Genomic DNA, 15,118 nt, shown 5'->3' on the forward strand with positions numbered 1-15,118 from the left:
ATTTTGCACCATCAAGGTGCTGGCGTCACGACAATACCTAAGTCAGGGGCTCAGCCACACAGGCACTCAGAAACCCAAGCACCACTAAGGGCACCTCAATTACCACTTGGCCGGTGTCCTCTGTAATAGTGTGCCCCGGAGAATCCAGTGCTGTTCTCCCCTTCACTGCACTGCTGGCCCAGGAAGGCGTCTGCTAAACCATGAGTAACCGATGAACTGTTTGCACACTTCAGCCCACTGTGAACCTCACGCGTTCTACCCCTGTAGACTGGCACGTTGTAAACTGTTCCATGTAAAATGCCCTCAATAGACAAGGGGGCACTGCCTCGGACTAGAGAAGAAAAAGTTTAGTCTCCAGAAGCGTCAAAGCTTCCTTACCGTAAGAACTGTGAATCTGTGGAATAGTTTACCTCTGGACATGGTAGGAACAGTGGACAGTTTTAAATGAATTCTTTAATGTAAATGACATAAATGCTTATGAAAATGTGTAGAAATTTAAAGGGGTTGTCCCATTTCATTAATTGCTGTTAATCAGTTTCCCCAAGTGTCCTTGAATAATCTTCTAAATAACTTCCATTTCCTAACTTGCACGGTTCTCCTGAAAAATGCCTTCATCTGCGCCTCTGTTGTCTACCTGTATCCCATGGATACGGGCAGATACTTGCGGGCTTGTATGTGCCGCGCCTGCGCACAATGTCCTACCTTCTCCCCAGCCGGCCGCTCGAGAACGCGCACGCATGGCTGTTTTACAAGCTGGGGAGGCGTGTCCTGCATGCTGGAGATAGTGCCGGGGAGAGAGACTGTCTGCCTGCTACGCTGCTGTCCTGCAGATTCTAGAGGAGGGAGGAGGGCCCTGGAAGATCACGGTGGCAGAGGTTAGTGATTGATATGCTCCCCTGGGCCCTATTAGTCACGGGCCGACTCCTTCTGGGCGCCGGAGCACACGGCGTCCTCGGTTGCTATGACGCCGTGCGCTCCCTCATGCTGCCGGAATACAGTGATACATCTTATAGATCATAGCAGTGTATTACTGTTTTCCGGCAGCATGAGGGAGCGCACGGCGTCATAGCAACCGAGGACGCCGTGTGCTCCGGCGCCCAGAAGGAGTCCAGGCAGCAATCCACAGATGCCCCCCCCACCCCATAAGTGCCCTCCACAGATGCCCCCCCACCCCATAAGTGCACTCCACAGATGCCCCCACCCCATAAATGCACTCCACAGATGCCCCCACCCCATAAGTGCCCTCCACAGATGCCCCCCCCACCCCATAAGTGCCCTCCACAGATGCCCCCCCCACCCCATAAGTGCACTCCACAGATGCCCCCACCCCATAAGTGCCCTCCACAGATGCCCCCCCACCCCATAAGTGCCCTCCACAGATGCCCCCCCACCCCATAAGTGTCCTCCACAGATGCCCCCACCCCATAAGTGCCCTCCACAGATGCCCCCCCCCCATATAAGCTGGGTAATAGGTCAGTGATAATATCAGACACCAGGAAAGCTGGGTAATAAGTCTATAAGACTTATTACCCAGCTTTCCCGGTATCAGATATTATCACTGACTTATTACCCAGCTTTCCCGGTGTACAATATTATCACTGACTTATTACCCAGCTTTCCCGGTGTACAATAATATTACAGACTTATTACCCAGCTTTCCCGGTGTACAATAATATTACAGACTTATTACCCAGCTTTCCCGGTGTACAATATTATCACTGACTTATTACCCAGCTTTCCCGGTGTACAATATTATCACTGACTTATTACCCAGCTTTCCCGGTGTACAATAATATTACAGACTTATTACCCAGCTTTCCCGGTATCAGATATTATCACTGACTTATTACCCAGCTTTCCCGGTGAACAATATTATCACTGACTTATTACCCAGCTTTCCCGGTATCAGATATTATCACTGACTTATTACCCAGCTTTACCGGGAAAGCTGGGTAATAAGTCAGTGATAATATTGTTCACCGGGAAAGCTGGGTAATAAGTCTGTAATATTATTGTACACCGGGAAAGCTGGGTAATAAGTCAGTGATAATATTGTACTCCGGGAAAGCTGGGTAATAAGTCAGTGATAATATCTGATACCGGGAAAGCTGGGTACTAAGTCAGTGATAATATCAGACATCGGGAAAGCTGGGTAATAAGTCAGTGAATATATCTATCTATATCTAGCACAGATCATATGGCTACTAGCTAACATGCATTTGGGCTGTAGTGATTTATTGTTTTTGCTGCACAGAATGGGTTTGTAACACAGGTTTTATGTGTAAGTGTATTAGAATGCAGGACAGCCACAAGTTACTCCATTAGTTCACTAGCATTGGTCAGTGGTCACTGAGTGATTCCCCAGCAGGGGGATGGGCTTTACATTACTCTGCAGGCTCCATGTGGATGACTCATCCACATGAACGAGCACGGACTGAGCTCTGAGGGTGAGTCATGAGGAGGCGTGGCCTTCACTCAACTGCCTGAGAACCAGGAAGTTATCAGGACATTTACTGCTGGTAAGATTGAAACAGCAAAGTGGGACAACCCCTTTAAGTCTCTTCTTCTGGGATTCACGTTGCCACCTATCCCTTGGTTGAACTTGCTGGATTTGTGTCTTTTTCAACCATATTAACTATGTAACTATGATATTTTGCAGTAGCATAACCACATTCAATAACACAGGTATTATAATTGAGTTATTGCAGTAAAATGTGCTTACTATAACATTGAACGGTATCTTGCAGTAATATACCATGCTTTCACTAACACAATAATTATGTTATTGCAGTAAAATGGGCTCACTTTTAGAGCCCTTGCACACCACCGTATGCCCTCCAAGACATACGGTCCATGAGCGGGCCATATGTCCCGGAGCGGCATTGTTCACGGAAGCACACAGCATCATACTTTATAATGATGCTGTGCACGTCGAACCGCCTGCGGTGCTTTTATCCTGCACTCATAAATATAGCCCCGCGTGTGGCCCGACATGCACAGCATCATTGTAATCTATGATGCTGTGTGCTCCCGTGGTTTCGATTAATGCTGCTCCGGGACATATGTGTAGTGTCCCACTCCAGGTATATGTCATTTCATTATGTTAGAAAAAGACTGGCACTCTGACATATATTGATCACATGGAAACAATGTACCAGAGCTATGTAATAGTTATTATATTTATTTATGTCACTCAAAATTAAAACAAACACACCTAAAAATATTTTAAAAACATAGGGATATTGTACATAAATAAGTTTACTTTGTATACAAAAACAAATATGGGTATAATGAGTCACAGACCAAATCTGAATGGGTCATGCAGCTTAATACGGTGTTAGATTCCAGATCCTTAGCCGCCAATATCTAAATTGAATATAGTCCAGTTGGTTCACAAGTATAATTTTATACAATAAGGTGCTGATGTGATAAGTTCAAATATGCAAATAGTTCTTTCTTGTATTCCGTTTGTACACTAGTAGCGCAAAAAGAATTATTGAATCTAGATCATACCGGGCATTGTGTGGTCAAACATGTAGAGAGATTCCACTTTAGATGTTTTGTTGTACAAATCATGCCCAATTTCTCATATGTTATGGTATTTGTGACTTATTATACCCATATTTGTTTTTTTTATACAAAGTAAACTTATTTATGTACAATATCTTATGTTTTTAAAATATTTTTAGGTGTGTTTTAATTTCGAGTGACATAAAAAAATATAATAACTATTACATAGCTCTGGTACATTGTTTCCATGTGATCAATATATGTCAGAGTGCCAGTCCTTTTCTACCATAATTATACTACAATTGAAAGGCTGATTTTTAAGTTCGGCTAGTGCACCACTCCAGGTTCGCAGTGAAGTGAGGCATTGCCCCACGAATCTATATGTCATTTCATGCCATCCTATGCCATTTTGCTCTATTTATTGCATTTCCCTTTGTCAATGCTTCTAAATTCCCATTTCAGGCTGGTGAATGCACATATCAGATATACAGGAACATGCTGGAAGATCCCAATCTCCATTATCACTGGCAAATCCAGGAGGAGAGAACTCCTTAACTTGTTCTCATAAACCCCAACAACTACTACCCCCAGTCTCAGAGATATCCAGAAACACACACATGCCATCCACTGTTTGTACTATGACTAGCAGAGGGCCAGGGTTCATTACCTCCATGGCTAAGCAGGGGTAGGCTGGAGACAGCTACAGTTGATTAGCCTGTAGCACCTGGCATGGTAGTTCTTCTATATTGCTGTGAGAAGCTCTCATGGTGGCACCAGTGATCGGCTGCTGGAGAGCACTGGTATAGCCATACTGTAACTCATGTAGCCAGTGGCTGGCAAGGCTTCATAGGGATACTGTCCATAGGCAGCTGTGGTGTAATGGGCATAGGCCTGTGGAGTAGCACTATAATCAATATACAAAGGTAGTAGGGTTGGAATGACCACACATGGCTGGACGAGGGATATATTGTAGTGTCAGTCTCTGGATGAAGGCTAGGTGTAGCTGCTGCACACTGATGGTTATTCGAGGGTTCTGGGCTGGTCTCCAATATAAGCAAGGGTCATATTTGCTTTGCGACCTATGATGGAATTAAAGGTTCTTTGCAGGATTTTTTAGTGGCTCCTCTGGCTGCCATTGTGACCTGAGGAACATACTCTTGTGAGCCCACTGGCAAATCCAGGGGGCGGGCAATGGGGCAATTGCCCCCCCCCCCCCCGAGCTGATCAGAAGTGGGGGCCGTGGCCGCAGGGCACAGGGAGATGAGCGCTTCCATTGTGGAAGCGCTCATCTCCATAGTCATTTGTATCGCTGTCCTCTAGGACAGCAATACAGATGGCTGTGCTGCAAATGTGAACGGGCAGGGGAGGGAGAGGAGTGTCCCTTCCCCTTTCTCTGATAGGCTGCAGGTGTAACATCCCAAAGTATGTTACTAAACTCTCTTTCCCTGCTACAACATGTTAAGTGTAATTTTATTGTCCGTCTATGTAAATTATACTGTCATTAATGTCATGTTATGTATTTCTAGGCCTGTTTTATATTATGCTGTAATTTCCCTGTACACCAGCAGGTGGCAGCAATGTGTGATCAGGTCCATAGCCAGTTTAGTATTGCTAGACTGGAATAGTTCATTCCAGTTTTAGCCCCCCTCTGTGAGCAGAAGTGGGCTGGTCCCATGTTCTTTCTCATGGAGAGGAGAAGGAAGTTAGTTTAGTGTACCAGCCACCCCGGCTAGGGGTAGGCTGTGTTAGTAGGAGCTCCCAGAAAATAGGGATCCCAAGTCAGGACCCCATACCCACTGCTAAACCCTCCTGTCAATAACTAAATATAATTATAAATAGGAGACTATGGCCACACTCACATTACCTCCTGACGAAGCTGAAGCGAAATGCGCGTCGGGGTCTATTTGCCTGTCTCGTGCCTATCTTCTTTGCCCTCCATCATGTCTCATGGTATGTTATGACTTTTTCATCTAGTTAACCACGGATGACTCTCTTTGCTTACAGCTCCTTATGAGGATCTGGTGCATGGGGTTTTATTTTCCCAGGTGTGTTACATCTCATAGGAACATCATATTTGTCTTTGCTCCTATTTATATATCCTTATATATTTTTTGCATTTTATCCTGTGAATATATATAGATATATGTGTGATGATCACAGTTAGAATAATCTTTTTGGGGTATGTATATGTGACAATCCCCTTCCTTTTCTGTGAGTCACCATATTATATACTTTATATACATCTGACATGTATTCCATCTCTTGGTGGGCTATAGGAATATTAGCCGGGGGACTGCGGCATCCAGGGGTCTTCTGTTGATCTCTCCAAATCTCTTTTTTTGTTATTCCTATTATAAGAATCATGTATTGTCTATTTTTGATGAAATAAAATACAAACCGGATTCCAAAAGAGTTGGGACACTATACAAATCGTGAATAAAAACTGAATGCAATGATATGGAGGTGCCAACTTCTAATATTTTATTCAGAATAGAACATAAATCACGGAACAAAAGTTTAAACTGAGAAAATGTACCATTTTAAGGGAAAAATATGTTGAATCAGAATTTCATGGTGTCAACAAATCCCCAAAAAGTTGGGACAAGGCCATTTTCACCACTGTGTGGCATCTCCCTTCTTCTTACAACACTCAACAGACGTCTGGGGACCGAGGAGACCAGTTTCTCAAGTTTAGAAATAGGAATGCTCTCCCATTCTTGTCTAATACAGGCCTCTAACTGTTCAATCGTCTTGGGCCTTCTTTGTTGCACCTTCCTCTTTATGATGCGCCAAATGTTCTCTATAGGTGAAAGATCTGGACTGCAGACTGGCCATTTCAGTACCCGGATCCTTCTCCTACGCAGCCATGATGTTGTGATTGATGCAGAATGTGGTCTGGCATTATCTTGTTGAAAAATGCAGGGTCTTCCCTGAAAGAGATGACGTCTGGATGGGAGCATATGTTGTTCTAGAATTTTTCTGCATTGATGGTGCCTTTCCAGACATGCAAGCTGCCCATGCCACACGCACTCATGCAACCCCATACCATCAGAGATGCAGGCTTCTGAACTGAGCGTTGATAACAACTTGAGTTGTCCTTGTCCTCTTTGGTCCGGATGACATGGCGTCCCAGATTTCCAAAAAGAACTTCGAATCGTGACTCGTCTAACCACAGAACAGTCTTCCATTTTGCCACACTCCATTTTAAATGATCCCTGGCCCAGTGAAAACGCCTGAGCTTGTGGATCTTGCTTAGAAATGGCTTCTTCTTTGCACTGTAGAGTTTCAGCTGGCAACGGCGGATGGCACGGTGGATTGTGTTCACGGACAATGGTTTCTGGAAGTATTCCTGAGCCCATTCTGTGATTTCCTTTACAGTAGCATTCCTGTTTGTGGTGCAGTGTCGTTTAAGGGCCCGGAGATCACGGGCATCCAGTATGGTTTTACGGCCTTGACCCTTACGCACAGAGATTGTTCCAGATTCTCTGAATCTTCGGATGATGTCATGCACAGTTGATGATGATAGATGCAAAGTCTTTGCAATTTTTCGCTGGGTAACACCTTTCTGATATTGCTCCACTATCTTTCTGCGCAACATTGTGGGAATTGGTGATCCTCTACCCATCTTGGCTTCTGAGAGACACTGCCACTCTGAGAAGCTCTTTTTATACCCAATCATGTTGCCAATTGACCTAATTAGTGTTAATTGGTCTTCCAGCTCTTCGTTATGCTCAAATTTACTTTTTCCAGCCTCTTATTGCTACTTGTCCCAACTTTTTTGGGATTTGTTGACACCGTGAAAATTTGAATCAACGTATTTTTCCTTTAAAATGATACATTTACTCGGATTAAACTATTGACATTTGCCATCTCCACATCATTGCATTCAGTTTTTATTCACAATTTGTTTAGTGTCCCAACTTTTTTGGAATCCGGTTTGTAATATATATTTTACATTGGGCATTCAATTGTTGTTTTGTTGGACAACATTTTAGGTTTCTATAGTTGCTTTCCCTGTTTGCCCTAAATTATGACATTATAAGTGAGGCTTTTTTCTTGTTTGGTTCTATTTTTCTATTTTTAATATATTGTCTGTTTTTGCAGATAGTGCCTCTAAGTACATGGATTTCAGAAAACGTGATAAGACCTGGGCGACACACCTTGGGTCTATTTTTGGAGAGTCAGCGGCAGCTGGGGCCGAGTCCAGTAATATAAAGGATTTGAAACTCAAGATAAAAGATCTTTTAAAAAAACGCATCAAAATTTGGTGGAATAAGGCATCACTTGAGCAATACCTCCAGAAAGAAATTATCCCACGTGGTCTAAGATTGCAGTTTTTCCCTGCATTTGAGGTGGATGATCCATCGTTTGTAGGAAAGTGGGAGGACACCCTCACTCGGTGCTCTCGTACCCTAATTAAGCTCCTGATTGGGGCAGATCGAAAATCATTGGAAACAATAGAGAAAGAGATTGACAACATACGGGAACAGATTCAAAGGGCTGTACCAGTTGAGGCCTGTGAGTCATTCGACAGTGAATTGGAGGAGGATCTTGTGAGGTGGGAGAAAGAAATTCAGGGCCTTAAGGTGAAAAAATTTCAAAGAGACCTGGTAGACTTTCAGAACTATAAGGTCTATCGTTGGCACATGACGAGAAGCCGCACACGTAATATATCTCTCTCTCTGTCTACGTCTTCCACTAATAGTCAAGGATGTGGAGAGTCTTTTTTAGATGAGCGCAGGGGATCCAGCGAGGGGGGCGGCGATGAAAATTGGACCTCCCGCCTAAGAACACCATCCACAAAGCGAAAAACAAGGCAGAACTATTCTGTGGGGAAACGAGTAAAGAAATATTAAAGGTAATCAACTTATCTGATATCACTCTCACACAGCCCCAACTATCAGTTCTGCGGAGGGGTCTGACTTTTTCACCGACAGGCAAATTTGATTTTTTCCTGTCGGTGAAGGACTTGGAACTCTTTATGTTTTAAAAAATATTTTAGCAGAGGTGGAGATAATTCTGATCTCTCTCCTTTGGAGATACAGACCCTGATTTATCTCCAATCACTGTTAGATGAACAGGAATCAGATCAGTCCAGATTTCCTATACATTTGCACCGCCGGTCACAACATTGGCCTCCCACTACATCGTGTCCAGCAGTTGATATTTTTGTTAAATTAGTTAAACAAGATCTGGAAAAATTATGTGATGCCAGATCTAACGACAATCTAAATAAAGAATTACGATTTGCATTATAAGAACTTAAGAATATGAAGAATGTCGTTATAAAACCTGCTGACAAGGGGGGCAATGTTGTGATCTGGCCGGTGCGCATGTATGAGAAGGGGGATGCGTCTTGTTATCGGAAATTAGACTCCAATCCCATGATGCAATATATAAATGAACTGGATGGGATCCTAAAAAATGCATATGAGAGTGGTATTATTGGTGGTAAGATGTGGGAGGACCTGGTTACTGAGTTCCCGGTGCTTCCCACATTTTATCTACTCCCCAAAATACATAAAAATGCTAAAATACTACCAGGGAGACCCATAGTATCTGGGATTGGGGGTCTATGTGAGACCATCTGTTGCTTTGTAGATTTCTATCTGCAAAAGTGTGTAGAGACCTTGCCCTCTTTTGTACGCGATACCACCGATGTTCTTAAGAGACTTGGTGAAATGCATCTGGACAGTGAAATGCTTCTGGTCACGTGCGACGTCGAGTCCCTGTATACGTCTATCTGTCACGACCACGGGCTGCGGGCGTCGCGATTCTTTTTGAATACAATCAATCTGGACAGTGACTTGGTCGAATTGGTCATGACACTGCTAGAATTTGCATTGAAACACAATGCATTCACATTCAGGGACCGCTATTTCCTGCAGCTCCGGGGAACGGCAATGGGGGTGACTTGTGCGCCCTCATATGCCAATTTGTTCCTGGGGCTGTGGGAGAGGGAGATCGTTATGAATGTGGAGGGTCATGACGCTGTGGTCTCGTGGTCGAGCTATATAGATGATGTGTTGTTCATCTGGCAGGGCTCGACGTCGCACTTGGAGAAGTTTTTGCAGGACCTAAACTCGAATGACCAAAATATCAAAATAACATGGACCTATAGTATGGAACGTGTCGAGTTTTTGGACCTTGCCATCACTGTGGAGCATGATGGCCTTTTGGGCTTTGATATACATAGGAAGCCCAAGGCCACTAATTCTTTACTATTCTCCTCATCTCCACATCATCCACAGGTCTCTAGGGCAATACCCATTGGCCAATTTTGTAGGGCCAGACGAATATGCTCTAGTGAAGCTAGCGTCGAACGAGAGGCAGCAGATTTATCCAGGAGATTTCGGGAGAGGGGTTATGGTAGGAAAGTGATCAAGAAAGGTTACATTAGGGCCAAAAAATTTCTTAGGGCCAACCTACTAAACCCTCCTCCCCGAAATAAAAAAGAGAATAATTATGGTTTTCCAAGATTTATTACAAACTTTAATGCCCAATGGAGACAACTGCAGGACATCCTCCAGAGAAATTGGCAAGTCCTTCGAACAGATAGGGATCTCAAGAAGGTGATCTCTGAGAGACCATTGGTCACCTGGAAAAGAGCACAAAATCTGAGAGACATTGTGACTAGGAGCCACTATGTAGCCCCTAACAAAGGTGGAATATTCGGGGATAAAGGTCCACAGTGGGGATTTTTCCCGTGTGGGGATTGTACTGCATGTAAATACATGATAAGAACAAATCAATTCACCAATACAGGTAGGGAGAAGGAGTACAAAATTGTACATCACATCTCCTGTAAAACAGAGGCAGTGGTTTATCATGCTGAATGCCTCTGCGGTCTGATTTACATCGGAATGACCATGAGGGCACTCAGGACGAGAGTGTTAGAACATATTCGGGACATCAAGGCGGCTGCCGAGATGGTTGAACCTGATAAACTCAGAAAACTTAAACCAGTAGCCAAACATTTTAGGGAAGTTCATAACTGCAACCCTAGGGGTATCTCTTTTAAAGGGATAGACATGGTACAATTGGGAATTAGAGGGGGTGACATCAAACGGTGTCTCCTCCAAAAAGAAACAAAATGGATGGTTTTGCTCAATACTGTGACTCCTCATGGATTGAATGAGGCCTTGAGTTTCAAATCCTTTATTTAGGTTAGTGTATGTACTGAATCTTTTCAGTGATTTTAACAGCTTTTTTATCTATCTAGTTCTCTGTGTGGTCATGTAAAGCGATGCCGGAAGTGCCTTAAGGAGAGGGATGATATCTATACAAGCTGTGAGTGAAGGGGTGGATATGAGATACATCACAAGTGCGGAGGACGGACCACTTCATCAATGCTGGAAGGAACTCCTGCATGTGGGATCTGTACTATATATGCTGAATGACACTTTTTGGTATTAGTGTTTTGTTGGTCAGTTGGGTGTCTATGTCCCCATAGTCACTAGATAATTGGCGTGATGTACTATACGGAGGTTCAGATACTTCGGACACACTAGTCGAATATTGAATCTCTCTTAGTTATCATAATGAATTTTTTATTATTTCTTTAATATATTTATTATATATTTGTTATACTTCTGTATTCATTTTACAATTGTCAAGCGGGGGTGGTCCTGACTGTGTTGGGTGGGTATAAACATGTGTTGTATCACCCTAGACAATGTGGACACACACACTCTGCTATTAATAATAATTTATGGCTATTAATAGTGATTGATGGCCAATGTCACATTTGATAATTTGGATATATGTGGTGTTACTTAATGATGGTTTAAGATTATCAAGATAATAGTATGAAATTTATTTGTGCATAATTATGGGTCACTATTAGGTATTATGATGATTATTTGATGGTATTACACTATCTGTGCACTGTATTGATTTTTTGTAATGTGGTTCTAATCATGTAGTGTATTCAGCATATGTGATATTGAATGTGTAGGATAATCTATCTGATCATGTCTGATATTTGTTCTATGTGCATGATGATCCTGTTATGAGAGATGTTCATGTTGTGGTGTATTGTGAGGAATTCCCTTTCTGTAATATGTGTTGTCTACTTGTGATGTATATCCCGATTTTGTTGTCATGTGGTGGTGCACGTGCGCGTGATTTGCACTACTGGGTAACTGTTATATTATGGAGTTACAGTATGTGCAATGGTGTTGTGGTGGTGATGGTGTGACTTCTGCACACTTTGATGTGTAATATGCGATGTGCCCCACCACGTGACAATATGATGTATGGGGACGACATATGTGCTCTTTTGGAAGAGGTCTATTTGAAATGTGCCTTAAAATGCTGGAACCCCATACCCATTGTTAAACCTTCCTGTTAATAACTAAATATATATGTACTCAGATGTATTTGGCTTTTTATTATTGCTCCGTATCTATTAAAATGCGGAGCAGTGACGAAAAGCTGAATTGAAATGCTGGAACCCCATACCCACTGCTAAACCCTCCTGTCAATAACTAAATATATATGTACTCAGATGTATTCAGCTTTTTATTATTGTTCCGTATCTATTGTATCTCCCATGCGGACCTCACGTTGTGGGCTTTCTTTTTATTTGGTATAGCAGTATCTAGCATATTGGATGTGGTTATAATACTGTTTGAACTTTGATCCTTACCTGTTTTGATTGGCTGGTACAGCGCTCTGCTATGATGCGCTGCGTGCTGGGTCACGTGGGGAGGCCGCTACGTTTCCTTGGGAGGCGGGCTGGAACGCATGGCTTGCGTTCCACCCCTCCTCCTGACGAATGCGGAGCCGCCATGTTTAACTCGGTATGCATCACCAGGCAGGAGTGCTCGGTAGTAAGTACCAGCTGTCACATTATATTCAATTATTTTAATTATACTATGCCCTGAGGCCACATGGAGAATATAAATAGGAGACTATGGCCACACTCTCACATTACCTCCTGACGAAGCTGAGGCAAAACGCGCGTCGGTGTCCATTTGCCTGTCTCGTGCCTATCTTCTTTGCCCTCCATCATGTCTCATGGTATGTTATGACTTTTTCATCTAGTTAACCACGGATGACTCTCTTTGCTTACAGCTCCTTATGAGGATCTGGTGCATGGGGTTTTATTTTCCCAGGTGTGTTACATCTCATAGGAACATCATATTTGTCTTTGCTCCTATTTATATATCCTGACTTATTTTTTGCATTTCATCCTGTGAATATATATAGATATATGTGTGATGATCACAGTTAGAATAATCTTTTTGGGGTATGTATATGTGACAATTCCCTTTTCTGTGAGTCACCATATTATATACTTTATATACATCTGACATGTATTCCATCTCTTGGTGGGCTATAGGAATATTGGCCGGGGGACTGCGGCATCCAGGGGTCTTCTGTTGATCTCTCCAAATCTCTTTTTTTGTTATTCCTATTATAAGAATCATGTATTGTCTATTTTTGATTCAATAAAATAATATATATTTTACATTGGGCATTCAATTGTTGTTTTGTTGGACAACATTTTAGGTTTCTATAGTTGCTTTCCCTGTTTGCCCTAAATTATGGCCTTATAAGTGAGGCTTTTTTCTTGTTTAGTTCTATTGCTGTAACTCACATGGATTTAAAGCTGCAATTCAGTAAAGACAAGTTGGATTATATTACCAGTCTGGATCTCATTTACTATTACCAAAGTTCCTCAGTTACTCCTATTAACAACACTCATTTTATTGCAAGTGAGCCAGGATCCAGGAGTCCAGCCGTACCAAGGTAGGAGACACCGTTGACACTACCATATCTACACACACACAGAGACATTATCCCCCTCTGGCATTCCTCACCTGGTACGTGAGCTATAACATCTTAAAGGGCCCTGCTACAGTACCTGCGCAAGCTGCAATTGGCGTCACGAACTACTCAAAAAAAAAAATATATATATACATATAGTGACCCACTGCACTGTACTGCGGTCCTTGCTCCACTGCATAAGCACTAGGCCGGCAGCCTATCAGAGGCCGGCGCAGGCAGCACGATGACGTCATTGCGCTGCCTGAGCCGTACAGTGCAGGACACAGGCCGGAAGAGGCCTGCATTGCAACGCTGACATGGAGGTAAGTATAAGTGTTTTTTTTATTTTTTTATGTACAATAGTTTTACTGGCACATTAGGGGGGGCCTCTTGTTACTGGCACATGATTGGGGGCCTCTTGTTACTGGCACATGATTGGCCTCTTGTTACTGGCACATGATTGGGGGGGCCTCTTGTTACTGGCACATGATTAGGGGGCCTCTTGTTACTGGCACATAATTGGCCTCTTGTTACTGGCACATGATTGGGGGCCTCTTGTTACTGGCACATTAGGGGGGGCCTCTTGCTACTGGCACATTGTGCTACTGGCACATTAGGGGGGCCTCTTGTTACTGGCACATTAGGGGAGCCTCTTGTTACTGGCACATTAGGGGAGCCTCTTGTTACTGGCACATTAGGGGAGCCTCTTGTTACTGGCACATTAGGGGGGCCTCTTGTTACTGGCACATTAGGCGGGCTCTTGTTACTGGCCCTTTGGGGGGCCTCTTGTTACTGGCACCTTTGGGGGGGCCTCTTGTTACTGGCACATTAGGGGGGCCTCTTGTAAGTATAAGTGTTTTTTTTATTTTATTTTTTATGTACAATAGTTTTACTGGCACATTAGGGGGGCCTCTTGTTGCTGGCACATGATTGGGGAGCCTCTTGTTACTGGCACATGATTGGCCTCTTGTTACTGGCACATGATTGGGGGGCCCTCTTGTTACTGGCACATGATTGGCCTCTTGTTACTGGCACATGATTGGGGGCCTCTTGTTACTGGCACATTAGGGGGGCCTCTTGCTACTGGCACATTGTGCTACTGGCACATTAGGGGGGCCTATTGTTACTGGCACATTAGGGGGCTCTTGTTACTGGCACATGATTGGGGGGGCTCTTGTTACTGGCACATGATTGGGGGGGCTCTTGTTACTGGCACATTAGGGGAGCCTCTTGTTACTGGCACATTAGGGGGGCCTCTTGTTACTGGCACATTAGGGGGGCCTTTTGTCACTGGCACCTTTTTGGGGGCCTCTTGTTACTGGCACATGAGGGGGGCCTCTTGTTACTGGCACATTAGGGGGGCCTCTTGTTACTGGCACATTAGGGGGGCCTTTTGTTACTGGCACCTTTGGGGGCCTCTTGTTACTGGCACATTAGGGGGGCTCTTGTTACTAGCACATTGGGGGGCCTCTTGTTACTAGCACATTAGGGGGGCTCTTGTTACTGGCACATTAGGGGGCATCTTGTTACTGGCACATGATGGGGGGCTCTTATTACTGGCACATTATTGGTGGGCACTATAGGGGCATCTACTGAGGCCACAAAGAAGGGGTATTTTATATGGGGGGCTCTGTACAGTAGCATTTTATACTGGGACGCATGGTGGGTACTACGGGGATGGGGGGAGAGGAGTACTATGGGTAATCTATGAGGGGCACTAAAAAGGAGTATTTTATACTTGCAAATTATGAGGGACACTGAGGGCATCTACTGAGGCACTACACTACGTGCAGAATTATTAGGCAAATGAGTATTTTGACCACATCATCCTCTT

The 15,118-nt window shown here is 43.7% G+C and overlaps 2 protein-coding genes across 6 annotated transcripts in view; one reads left to right on the plus strand and one right to left on the minus strand.

The window, feature by feature from the left end:
- LOC122936025 (cytochrome P450 2J5-like) overlaps positions 1-15,118 on the minus strand; it is a 357,425-nt gene that overhangs the window by 242,936 nt on the left and 99,371 nt on the right. The window lies entirely within an intron of this gene.
- LOC122936026 lies at positions 676-13,037 on the plus strand. Of its 4 annotated transcripts, none has more exons than XM_044292020.1 (3): positions 676-875; positions 7,615-8,368; positions 10,733-13,037. In XM_044292020.1, the coding sequence occupies exons 1-2, from the start codon at positions 773-775 to the stop codon at positions 8,364-8,366; spliced, it is 855 nt and encodes a 284-aa protein (XP_044147955.1). In that variant the 5' UTR covers positions 676-772; the 3' UTR covers positions 8,367-8,368; positions 10,733-13,037. The 4 variants fall into 4 exon arrangements, 2 of the variants coding, with proteins under 2 accessions (XP_044147955.1, XP_044147956.1); XR_006388861.1 differs by lacking the exon at positions 676-875 and adding an exon at positions 2,470-2,519; XM_044292021.1 differs by lacking the exon at positions 676-875 and adding an exon at positions 2,551-2,685.

The sequence above is a fragment of the Bufo gargarizans genome, chromosome 4, assembly GCF_014858855.1.
Source record: "Bufo gargarizans isolate SCDJY-AF-19 chromosome 4, ASM1485885v1, whole genome shotgun sequence".
Classification (NCBI taxonomy): domain Eukaryota; kingdom Metazoa; phylum Chordata; class Amphibia; order Anura; family Bufonidae; genus Bufo; species Bufo gargarizans.

What these genes read in the sequence shown, in the direction of transcription:
- LOC122936026 (XM_044292020.1), top strand. Translation starts at nt 773, where the DNA reads ATGCTGGAGATAGTGCCGGGGAGAGAGACTGTCTGCCTGCTACGCTGC. An exon ending in GGAAGATCACGGTGGCAGAG is followed by an intron (nt 876 to 7,614) that starts GTTAGTGATTGA and finishes CTGTTTTTGCAG; the next exon opens with ATAGTGCCTCTAAGTACATG.